A 13,029-nucleotide genomic window follows, 5' to 3' on the forward strand; every position below is an offset into this window, starting at 1 on the left:
GTTGCAGCTCTTGCCCTGCCATGTAATACTGTGGCTCCCTCAGTGTCCATAGACCTCTTGGTACTATTTGATAGCTTCACTGCAGACTTGTCTGGAATGACATACAGGTGATCTCCATTCAACTAATTATGTGCCTTTAAAAACAGTATTGGCTCCCGAAGTGCTGATTTTAAATAGCCACGTTTCCACCAGAACTTTTAGTGACAGGAACTCCACTGTGGTCTTAAAACCTGCAAAGATCAGGCAAAGTAGTCTGCTGATGTATGAAAAAGCGACAGCTATTTTTGCATTTTGCACACAACAACAACTATACAACAACCGTAACTCCATATAAGGTCAGTCCAACAGTCTTTTCTTTAACTCCATCACCATGTTTCCACTGCAGGAATTTTGCCTAAGGACTAAGATAGATAGGATAGTACTTTCCAAAAGCACAGGAATTTTGGGCATGGGGCTTGCAGTGCTGAACTTTTCTGATTGGTTGAATACCAACACAATTATCAGCATAGAGTTATGGAGGAAGTATTTAACAAATAGGCTGTCTTTAATAATTTTATAATTGTGTGCAAAACTGACTAATTTGCCTAATCTTCTCAGGTCTTTAGACTGTGATGGAAAAGCAGATGACAACAGGCTGAAGGAACCTTTTAGCTCATTGAAAAGTAGTTCTTTGGACCAAAAATTGTGAGTACTTTCGTTGGAGACATGATTGTTGTTGTGTTGAAGCACAATGAACAAAAAACAAACTGGTTTATGGATGCAGATTTTTAAAAACAACTGAAATAAAATGCTGCAAAAAAAAAACTATTACCCCCTGAGCAGGGACATCTCGAAGGTTAAAATAATGTCCCTGGAACTTAATTTAGACTCTGGTTTCTGCAGTGGAAAAACAGTTCAAGCAGAGGTTCCTAGTCTGTGGGGCAAGTTCGTGCAGTGGAAACACAGTGTAAGTCATAGCAAGGGCACTTACGCAATCAATCCTTTTGTGTTTTCTATTTATTCTTAATTTAGATCATAGTGTAGAGCTTTGTTTTCATTTAATCATGAAATGGTCCTCTCTGCTGATTACTGTCAAAATATTTAATGAGTCCATTGTGATTCAGTGTTGTGTTACGAAACAAAAAGCAAAGGTCCAGGTGTGGTGATCACTTTTTATAGCACTAAGATTTCTGTTGTGTCCTCAGGTGGCTTCAAATGCTCCTTAGCAACCATCCAAGTGGCGAGAGAAAGGAGCACACACTCGGATGCTTACAGAGTGGTTAGACTTTTGAATTCATGTGGTTACAGTATTGTGTTTATCCACTTCTTCTTGTTGGATATCTCCTGTAGGAGTGCTTATAATGGGAGGACACAATCTGTCTGGCACTGGTGAATACAGAGGGTCAGAACCGATGCTCCCAAATTCAGAGCTGCATTTGGACTAAGTGGGATTGCATAAGAGAGAGATGAATAAACTTTTGTTCTCTTCTCTGCATGATTAGCAATTCAAAATCAGGAAGTCGTGATACCATCTATCTTTGACAGACAATATGTTCGCTGAACTCCCAATGACTGTTCATTCTAACAGTGTGAATAACGACTGTTTGGGATAAATGCCACAAAATGAAATTATTATTCTCATCATACAAAGTGCTATGTAATTACCATTAAGGATGGTTTCATACGCACAGCAAATAGGGATATCATAAAGAGAGATAATGGCAAAACCAAATATCACTCTGGCCATTACTTATAATTTGGCAGTAATCACTGATGTATGAATAAAAAGTTATTTAGCACAGTAATTTAGCAATTTACTCCAGACTTGATATTCACAAACATGATGTGATCAAAGAGTAGAACCATCCAGCTTTGTGTTTGACTTTGGTATTATAGAAATTACTTAAAGCTTATACAAGGATTTTAACTGATAATGAATCAGTCTGAGTTTAATACTGATGCTTCTATATGACCTGCATAAGCAAACAAGACCATCCATAAAAGGAATGGCTATTTCTCTATGGTTCTTAATGGCTACCACTAGGTCAGATTTTCCTTGAAATCCGATGTGAATAGTACATTAGCCAGTTCAAAGGAAGAAGGAGGAGCTTTTTATTTACATAATTTTATATTTGCCATTATATTATGCTCTTATTATGGCAGAAACGTGATTGCTTTTTCCACAGGGGCCTCCAAAATCCTCCAACCCTGCTTAAATCATGGTTTAACCTTTATTTATGTTGTGCCAAACTTTTAAACTAGCTTGTTGTTAAGATTTATAATTTATATAGATTTATAATTATTAGTTTTTACGCTAAACATAGATGAAATGCAATTCTGTTGCACCAAAAGTTTAAACTCCAATTTAAAACATGACCCAGTGTTAACATTACATTTACCCTTGAGGAGTTTTTTTGTTGTTTAACTTTTGAAATAGCTGTCTTTTGACATGGATCGAGCAACATAGTTCTCTGCTGAGCCATTATGTGGACTTTAGCCCTACTGACCAATTTTAGTTAGCTAGCAAACAATGTTTTTTTTTTTTTTTTTTTAGCTATCTAGCAAACAATGCGAATTCTAAAGATCATGTAAAGAAAAAAGGGGGGTTAAACTGTTGGGCTGAGTTGTGGAGTTGGTCTGGTAGACTAGCATTCATGATGGCTATGGTCAGGATTTTTTGGGTGGGCCTGAAATATGGACTATATAAAACCCGTGAACCGACACATCAGCAACACCTCACCCTCCTTAATGGTAAGTTATGAATGTACCTTAATCGACTCACTCAGTCCAAATCAGCCAGCTGTTCACTTCAGTTCCAACAACCTGAAACAGATAAAAACAGTCTTGTCTTTGTCCTCTGGTTCTGGTGGCTCAAACGTCTGGATATGTTCAATAACAGAGCGTCCATGTTTCAGATCATTTTCAGGTCATAGTGGTGTTTGATGCTGAGACAGTGGAGCGGACACACCCCCAGTGTTTCAGAGCAGAGAAAGATTTTGAGATCTAATTTTATACACTTAATTTTTTTTAATCATTCAAATTTGGTTGGGTCGTTAGTAACAACATAATAATATGTCTCTAGTGTGACAAACTCAGAACACACAATTATTTTTGCTTTACACAATCTTCAACTGATTATGAAACTCAGTTTATTACTAATGCGTCTTTATGAACAACATAAACAAACAAGGCCATCCACAATAAGAGTGGCTATTTCTGTATAGTTATTCACCACTGGGTTGGATAGTCCTTGAAATCAGGTGAAAGGGTCAAACAGCCCACATTATGTGAGGTAGTTAGCCAGTTAAAAAGAAGCAGGGGAGGATTTTTATTCATATAAATTAATTTTTGCCATTATTTTTCATGGTTATGACAATGGAAATGCCACCGCTTTTGTTCACAGGATATGAAAGCTCCTTCCAGTAGCTGTAAGAAAAAAGAGGCAAAAAGTTACCTGTTATATATATATATATACATGTATATCATATATACACTAACTGTGTATGGATGTGGTATAATTGCTATGATTGCTCATTGTTGCACGGGAATGAATGCCATGGAACATGACCTCGCCATCCTGCGGTAAAAAAAAGGCGTAGTTGACACCACTGAGAAGTGGCAGGGTTCTGTTTTGAGGTTAATAAATTACATTGTATCAGATTGGTGCCTAGACTTCTGTACTTGCCAATACTGATATTGATACTGGTATTGGAACAACGCTCATCCCAACAGTACTTGAATTTATTTTTAATTGATTTGGTTAAGCAGGCATCTTCTATTTACAGCACTAAACATTAATAGTGTAACAGAACACTGCTCAATTTGAATGCTAGTTTTGCTAAACTCTGATTAGACCTAATCTAATCTAATTAATCGATTAAATTATCACAGTTATACTGGTGTAAGTACATGAAGCATGAATCAATTTATTCATATTTACATGCATATACACAGATGCAGCCTATGTACAAACACATGCATCAGAATGCATAAAATATTATGCCAAATGACACGTACTGCAAGTGAACGTGTTCATGCCAACACATAATCACACGGTATGATTCACACAAAGTGAGGTCATGCTGGGGCAGTGAGTGGCAACAATCACAGGAAGCATCTTGTGGATGCAGGATTACAAAGCCTGTTGTCAGTATTTAAATAACAGTCTTCCAAAAGGTGGAAAAAATCGGTTATGTCTTGCAGAATATAGGTAAGCATTTCGTGTCTCCTCCTCAGCTCAGAGTATATGACAAACACTTGCATCAGTCTGTGGGAGGGAGCTCTAGTGGCTGCGAGTGGGTGGCGTTAAATTTGAGGAACTAGAATTAGGGTGGAGTAAATATACAACAGTCTCAGTGAAGCAGCCAATTGGAAAAGTCGACACAAAAAACAAGAACTTACCAGAAAGGAAATGATTTTTTTTCCCTCGATTTCTTTTTTCCCTTCTTCGCATTATATAACATGAGTGCAGTCTACATGAATTGTTGAATTAAATAGTGCTGTTGTGTAAAAAAAAAAAAAAAAAAAAACTATAATTGATTTACTGAAATAACCAGTCAACTGTCACTCACTGTTAAACATGTCTAACCACTGTCCCTGGCATTTTCAGTGCCTTGTTCAAAAAGAGCACTTGTTTAGGAAGGGAGTGTTTCTCCTCGGCCACTAGGTCCTGACCCCCTTCCTCTGTCACACATCTGTGAGGAACATTGGCTTCTGGCACCACTCACTGTGTTCAATATGAGAAAAGGCACAGACATCTGTGAAAATGACCTCAGCTAATAATAGAGCTCTGAATTCCTGTCAGCTTTCAAGCAGAAGGCCCGAGCTCGTGACCCCGAACAGAGCACCTGTCCTGCACAAGTTCCCTCCACTGAGACGATGCTTGACCTCTGACCTCTTTTTAAATGTATTGATGAGACCTTTGGAGAGAGACAGAAAAAAGGGGAGGGGTTTTGAATGTGGAGTCATGGAAACAATTCTGCGCTCCTATCACAAACAGCCACATTAGTCATTATCATTTTGACCAGTTACGTCAATATTGCAACACTTTCCTGACTATGTGTGCTTTCACCACTATAATAAATGAATAAATAATTAGAAGCATGTGGATATCAGGGGTGTTACAATATACCTTTTAAAAATTACATACATAGAGATGTCATTTATCCGTATCTGTTCAACCAACAAAACGATCTGTCTCTGTATCTGTATTCGGAGGGACTTGAAGTTGGATGTGGTTTACACTTTTTGTACAGTTACAGATTCTCTCCACCTCCTTACTCTCGTAATTTGAGTGTAACTGTGTTTGTCAAAAGAGATACAAAACACACAGGAAACAAGGTTAAAGTTGAATCTGACTTACAGCATCATTATTATCTCTGGATGGATATTGCTATTCTTTTGGCCACGATAAAGATACAGTGAAAATCTCAAATGGTGGCAGCCCTTGTGAACATGATGACAAAATGGGTAAAGTCAAATAACGGAACAGCTAGGAAAACTAAGAAAACTAAATCCCTTTACTTTAACGCAGCCTTTAAAATCAGGAAATCATGATATCAAAGATCTAAGACAATATCTAGTCTCATATCATGATATCAATACTGATATATTGCCCAGCTGTACTTTTAGTATGTGGTTTCTCAACATACAGATCTAAGGAAAAAAAATGTGTTGAGTCTCTTCAGCTGATGGCTTGTTCAGTCTTTCTCATGCCTTCAAAATCCACTCTGGTCTTACTGCAAATCCTGACCAAATGGTGCACTGCACCAGTGTGAACCCATGAAAAACCACCATAAACCAAGGAGTCAATTCCAACATTTAGCCACGGTTCTTGCATATCCACTAACAATCCGTTAGTCCTGCAAGTACAATTAAATAGAGACATATGATATGTCACAGTTTTATTTACATAACTTAAAAAATGTCATTTACGGTGTTCAAACAGATTAAAGTGACCTGACACTGAAAACAGAAAACATATTTACATGGAGTGAGAGTTGAGACCATTGGTGTCACACAGTGCCAAGCAAAGATCTTACAGTGTTAGTACATGAAGATTTGTGGGTTGTTTTTTTTTACAATTTAAAGATTGATAATAAGTTTGAGGAAAAATATCAGTCGACTGCACAGGATATCTCCAATGCCTCCTCACGGGAAACCACAAGTAATTGCAGTTTGCTAGTGCAACACATTTGAGGTGCCGTGATGTTTATCATGTACAAACATACACTCACATACATACACTGTGCACATCCCTAAACTCTGACTACATGTTGCAGTGAGTGATGATGACAGAAATTATAGGTCTTGCCCCTGCACTTCTTTCTGGTTCTCTAAAAGCTCCAGTAGCTGCATGAACATAAAGTAGCTCTTACATATCTATTTATATAACATATGAATTTTAACAATAAACATTCATTTTCCAATATTTTTTGAGCTTTTGAAAAGCCATGGTATCATTTTTTCAACCCTCAGGGTAATGTTCTTACAGTTGTGGCCTGCACTGCTGACTCAATGTAGGAAAAAATAAAAGTAAAAACCGTTGGAATCATTCACAAGAACAGATCTGTTGTCAAAAAGATCAACTTAAAATGTTCCCTTCTGTGTATTCAGGACATAAATATGACCTTTCAGTGTGTCTATTGTGTTCAGTGTCACCATAAAAAGCTCTGTAGCTATGGTTACCATGTGACCCCCATTGATGCATTTACCTTGCAAAAAAGGGAGGAGCAACACGCGGCTCCAAAGCGGCAGGATGTCTGTAAAAGCGCCTCTCCACAGGAAGCCAAACCTATCTATACTATCAGCATGACAGAGCCTAACCACCAGTTAGGTCAAACCAACCAGACAGACATAATTACTGGCTCCTCATCCCCCTGCACAGCTCCATCTGCAGAATCTCAACAGGAGACAGACGCAGAATGATTGGGATTGATCTGATGGTTGTGTGGGTAGAGTCATCGTTGGTGTAATGAGGAAAACACTTCCTGTCTGATAGCAGATGGGATGCGGACGTGTTGCACAGCGAGCTTGGGCAGGCAAACGTGCTAAGAACACAGCATCTCAGATCTTCGATCTTTTGAGAGTGAGGCGGTGTGAAGCAGAAGAGGGCACAAACCATCCAGCCATGTCTCCAGAGCTTTGCTTCAGATGTAGAGCGAACCATCAGCAGGTCCCACGTAACCGACACCTATCAGGAGAACATCTATCAGAGTCCAAATGCCCAGGCCTCCGAAGCTAAACAGTTTGCCCAGACCCTCTCTCCACTGGCCCAGATAAAACCGATCTGCTCCAAAACCACCAAGTGTGATGCTACAGAGAGAGATGAGAGAAAACACAGATGATTCAAAAAGATTCTTTTAGATTGTTTCCAGCTTCTAAGGTGGTCAGAACTCCTGAGATACTAGTATAAGATTACCTGAGTGCTAATGCTGTCGACCACTTGTATCCACCAGTCCAGTTACAGAACAAACGTTTCTGGAAGCGTCTTTTACCTACAGAAGAAAAAGGAATTTGGTTGGCAAACAGTTGATGATGTTCAAAACATTTCCCAAAGAAATTAACAAAACTACAACCACAGTAACATTTCAGGAGAACAAATTAGCACAACTAAAGACACATTTACCTTGATGTACACAACATGTAGAAAATATTTTAAAAGTATTAAGGTTGTTATGGTTTGACTTTTTGATTTTAAGGTCACAATTCAAGTTAATTTTCTATTTTAATATTTTTTAGCACTGACAGCTACACCATTGTTCTGACTTGTAAATATGAACAGATCACTGTTTTATGACCTGACAATCGTTATTTATATTTCGAATTCTTCTTCCAAGCAATAGAAAAGTGCAGCTGCACACTAAAGTATTTTTAGTATTTAGTATTAGTATTAGTATTTAGTTTTACTTCTTCTCCAGACTCATAGAAGTAGGCAGGAGACAAAAAAAACAAAACAAACAAACAAAAAAACTGGGGGATTCCTCAGTCCAGCTTTTGTTTTAGATCATTTTTTTGATTTGGCAAATTTTAATCAATTTCAACTTGGAATTGAAATTTTGACATTATTTTTGTGAAATATTGTGTTTCTGGTTTCCATTTAGGTTCCAAGCTTGTGTAATATTGAACCTAATGAAATCACGGGCCAAAATAAAAGAAATACTTCAACACAAATGCTAGTTTCCTTCTAAGACTATTCATTAAGCTGCTGGAAGCCTCTTTAATGAAAAAATGCTCGGCAATTCTATCACCAAAGGCTTGTCTTTTTTTCTCATTCCAAAATTTACAATGTCTCCCGTGTCTAGTTGATGAGGGACAGGGGGGCAAACTCATAAAAATACTTACAAAGTACATAAACCGCTAGCAAATCAACAGTTACAATGTTAACTGTGATCTGCTTAATTAACATCTGGTAGACCTTAAGAGTGCAATTAGAAAGCATGTGGTCCTGTGGAAAAGGACTGAAAACAACACAGTAATCCTAAGTACTCTACAGTGTTACTTTTAGATATCACTTGGGCCGCGTGATATGGTAAAAAAAAGTCATATTGTGATTGTTTTGACTGAAATTGCAATATGATTAGTGAGAATGATCATTTTGCACCACAATTTTCATTTTTAGTGAAAAAAAAGAAAAGAAAAACAACCTAAAATCGTGATGATATAATATTTGTTGGGGTCGGTACCGAACAAGCATGTTTTCTTTCATCTGGAGAAGAAGGTTTTAGGCCACAGCATCTCTGCAGCACAGCAGTGAATCATTTTAATGCTGTTTTCTCACACATTTCACCTTTTTCACAAAAATGCAATTTGGTTGTGGTTCTGCAATTTGGATGCTGCACTTGGCCATATTGTGATTTTGATAATATTGCAATTAATTGTGCAACCATGATGTATTCAAATAACTATAAGGACAGAAGAACTCCATACATGTTGTGCAGGTTGAAAAATAGTTCATTATCACATCAATTATCATCCAACCAACTGCCTAAGCCTGCATAGAAAACTTAAAGGCAACCATGAATGGTTAGAATGATCACTTTTTCTTCTAGACAAAAAGGTTATTTGTAAACTGGCTGAAAAAAATCTGTAAAACGCCCTTTGCATAACAACTACAGTGACAGAGACACAGTTACCCCAGTGACAGTAAAGAAACCAAGCAGGTTTTACAGCAGAATTGTTATCGTACCTAAACAATGTACATGGTCTAACACGTCACAGGTGGCGTTGTAGCGCTTGCGTGGGCAGGACACAGTCATACAGTTGGTAGAGTTTGAGCAGCGGTACTGGGATGGGTCCAGCTGCCAGCAGAACTGGCAGGTGATGGAGAGAGAGAAGTTGGTTTGCTGCTGTCCAGACTCTCCCTGTAAACACACAAAAACAGCAGGTTAGTCATCAAAATAAAGCATCACAGCAGCTGATTAAACGGATAGTTCACCCAAAAGTGAAATTTCACTCCATATCTACTCACCCCTGTGCTGATGTGAGGATGGGTGAAGATCTCCAGTTCATAAAACACTCCTGGACCTTCAGCGGAAAACAGTGTTGCAGCCAAATCCAGAACAACTGAAGTGAATGGTGACCAGTTTTAAAATGTAAAAAAGAACAAACTACAGTATGTGTCCACACTGCTCATGTGGTGTAATCCAAGTGTCCATAAACTGCGACAAAAAAATCTGACCCAAAAAGACGCCATTTACAACATGTTTTTAGCCTAAATGTCAACTGTAGCGTCTCAGACCAGGTCCGCGTGCAGCCTCAGACAACTGAGAGAGATCTGCTCAGAAATAGTGACTTGTTACACGCAGAGCTGACTTTGCAAACTTTCAACAAAGAAGAAAATGTCAGAGGACTTTGACATAGAAAAGGAACATCATTTCTTTGCTGCATCCGCGCCGCTTCAGCAAGAGCCTGTGTACCTGCTTCAGGTGTGTGCATGAGGATCAGGTCTGAGAAGCTACAGATGGCATTTAGGCTAAAAACATGGTGTAAATGGCGTCTTTTTGGGTCAGATTTTTTGTCGCAGCTTATGGACACTTGGATTACACCACATGAGCAGTATGGAGACATTTGTTTTGTATTATTTACTGGCCACCATTCACTTCAATTGTACTGGATCTGGCTGCAACGCTGTTTTCCACTGAAGCTCTGGGAGTGTTTTGTGAAGTGGAGATCTTCACCCATCCTCACATCAGCACAGGGGTGAGTAGATATTGAATGAAATTCATTTTTGGGTGAACTATCACTTTTTTCTCTTGACAACAAACTATTTGTTTTTTTTTTTTGGTAGAAACTTCCAGTTTCTACAAGCACCATGTTTCAGTTCCCTTTTCAACAAGGAGCTAAAACAAGGTATAAACTAATACATAGAAATATTTCACTCTTACTCTACCTACGCAGAACAGACAATATGAACTGGTACTTACTATACAGTGAACCCCTTTTTTGGGTTTACAAGTAAAGGAGGCTGGTTTCTTGTAGGTGCAGTTATGGTGGTAATTGCAGTGAATGCAGTCAGCTGGCAGGCGACTACACAGACCCCCACTGGGACACTTGGACATGTAGCTCTCTTCATCTGCAGGAGACACTGCAGAACAGTAAACATGAAGTTATAGGAGTTATTTCTTTCCTGGTCTGAATAATCAAATCTCTGGCCAAACTGGGAAAATAAGGCTGTGGGAGGTAAATGACTAACACTGTGCCCTCAACAGAAAAGCCATCAAAGAGTACTTGAGCAAAGCCACTCCTGATTGCTTCATTATGGCTGCCCACTGGCGACAACAGAAAATTCTTGCAGCTTAGTTGGTATATTTTAACTACTGAAACACAAGAGTGATATTCTCTTAGATATAATACAGAGAAAGAAAGAAGAAAAGTTGAAAAACTAAAATATAAGATGTAGAAAATGCATTTAAAAGTTGATCAGTCCAAACTGAACAGGCAAACGCAGCCTCCCCAGTCTTGCTTACATGTTATGACATTGAAATTAAGTTTAAGAAAGATGAGGCCTAACTACTGAATCACTAAATTACAGTGGTGACATAACCAGATTGCCTGTATACAAACACACTGATTTGCATCTTATAATCCCAGACTATATATGAGGCATCTCTTTCTATAGGCTACTATAGTACCCCCCCCCCCCCCCCCCCCCCAATGTAGAAAAGTACTCTGGGGGTTATGAGCATTTATGCATGCTTTCAAATAAGCTAATCAAATCTGTGAAATTTCAACAAATTATTAACCTGAGACTTAGATTACCTACTACTCCCCTTGCTGCGTTATTTGTAGTTCTGTGCTACTACACAATCTAATACTCTAGTTTAATGTAATATTTAGGATCCCTGGAAATCATCATCACAGAGACACTGGCTTGAACATGACACATCTCCATCCTGGTACGCTCAGAAATAGCTGTATTTCTTCAGTAAACTTAATAAGAACTTGGTACAAGAATTTTGCCTTCTTAACTTTTACAGAAGAGCAATTGAAAGCATCCTGACTGGAAACTTCACAAACTGGCATCAGATGTGCATGGGACAGGACAGGAGGACAATGCAGCCGGTAGGGCTGGGTATGGGTCAGCAGTTTTCAATACTGGTACTGATACCTTTGCTTCAATACTGGGTCCAGGGTTAAAATGAAGCAACTGGTAGAATATCTATACCGTATTGCACTGTATAAAAAATATAAGTGCCTGTCAAACCATATCGAAATTTGGTATTTGATGGCAAGATATTTCTTGATACTAGATAGTATTGAAGCAGTTAAATTCAGTTTACTGTTTTTGAGAAATAACAAAGGCAAAGAATATTTACATTTAAGAAGCTGAAGTCAGACTTTTTTTTTTTTTTACATAAAAAATTAGTCAAACCAATAAATTGCTGATCAAAATAGTTGATGATTAATTTAATATGTGATTAATCGTTGCAGCTCTACAGTCAGTATTATTAATGTTGATTATTGACTGGTGTGTTTACCTGAGGCTGCAGCAGGGACGACGGGGCTGGTGATGACAGGTCCATGCTGAGCATCTCTGGTGTAGGGGGGCTCCTGCCCAACATGAGGAGAGCTCAGGTACCCTGACAATTAAAAAGACAATTAAGAAGGTATAGCACCACCATCTCACTCACCTGCTATGCTAATTAATGAAAAACCTACTAGCTTTATGCAATACATGTGCTGATTGCGGAAATAATGTACGTATTACATTACATTTAAGTGTCATGAGACAGACACAGTATTAACATAAATATCATATAATTGCACAGAATGTGTATTAAAACTAAAAATGCAGGAATTTATTTAATAAAACATCTTCGCTAATGTGCACATAACATAAAACATACTAACTGGCTCGAGACACTTCTAGCAAACTAGCAGGGACGGTTAGGTTCCTGTTAGCTCCTACAGATTGAAAATTAAACAATGGGTAAATAAATGCCTGTGATATCAGACAAACAACTGTTCAATCAGTGCTAGTCACTGTTTTAGATGCTAACTAGCTTAGTCCGCTAGCTAACCATTTAATGCTAACGCAGTGGGAGGAAGCTAACGTTAGTGCGCTTACAACAAAAGTAAACTAGCCAATACATGAGCCAAAATGGTGTAAATCCGTAACAACCCTCACAACCATACCATTAACACACTGTAAGACCATGTCCATAAACAATACGATAACAATTCCGTAGGTTTTGAAGCACCGTCCTCGGTCCGGTCTCCATATCTGACAGCTGGTAGCCATTGTTGCTGCAGAGCTAACCAAGGCTGCTTTCAAGTTCTGTAGGAAAAATGGAGAGTGAGCAATGCTGTGCCAGAGAGGCAAAGGAGGGGGGAGATGAGCGACTATAGGACTACTGTTTTTCCCTGTTTGTTTGATCAGCTACCTTAAGCACCCGAAGATGCCATGGAAGAAGTCCTAAGCCGTCACTAATTGCTAATAATACGTTTGTTACATTTTCCATTCATAAATTTATATAGCTTACGTCTTCTTATAACTAAGAACGTGGCAAAGTGACGTTTGAGAATAGATGTTACAGCAAAAACACTGCA

The 13,029-nt window shown here is 38.4% G+C and overlaps 1 protein-coding gene across 1 annotated transcript; it reads right to left on the reverse strand.

Annotated features, from left to right (window-relative positions):
- Positions 1–5,867: 5,867 nt before the first annotated feature.
- On the reverse strand, positions 5,868–12,983 carry tm2d3 (TM2 domain containing 3). Its single transcript, XM_084721158.1, has 6 exons — positions 12,616–12,983; positions 11,958–12,059; positions 10,404–10,564; positions 9,167–9,341; positions 7,400–7,475; positions 5,868–7,293 (listed from the first exon to the last, which is right to left on the reverse strand). Exons 1-6 carry the CDS (start codon positions 12,719–12,721, stop codon positions 7,128–7,130), a joined length of 786 nt encoding a protein of 261 aa, XP_084577284.1. The 5' UTR covers positions 12,722–12,983; the 3' UTR covers positions 5,868–7,127.
- Positions 12,984–13,029: the final 46 nt, after the last annotated feature.

The sequence above is a fragment of the Lutjanus erythropterus genome, chromosome 1 (genome assembly GCF_056507025.1).
Source record: "Lutjanus erythropterus isolate fLutEry1 chromosome 1, fLutEry1.hap2, whole genome shotgun sequence".
Lineage (NCBI taxonomy): Eukaryota > Metazoa > Chordata > Actinopteri > Lutjaniformes > Lutjanidae > Lutjanus > Lutjanus erythropterus.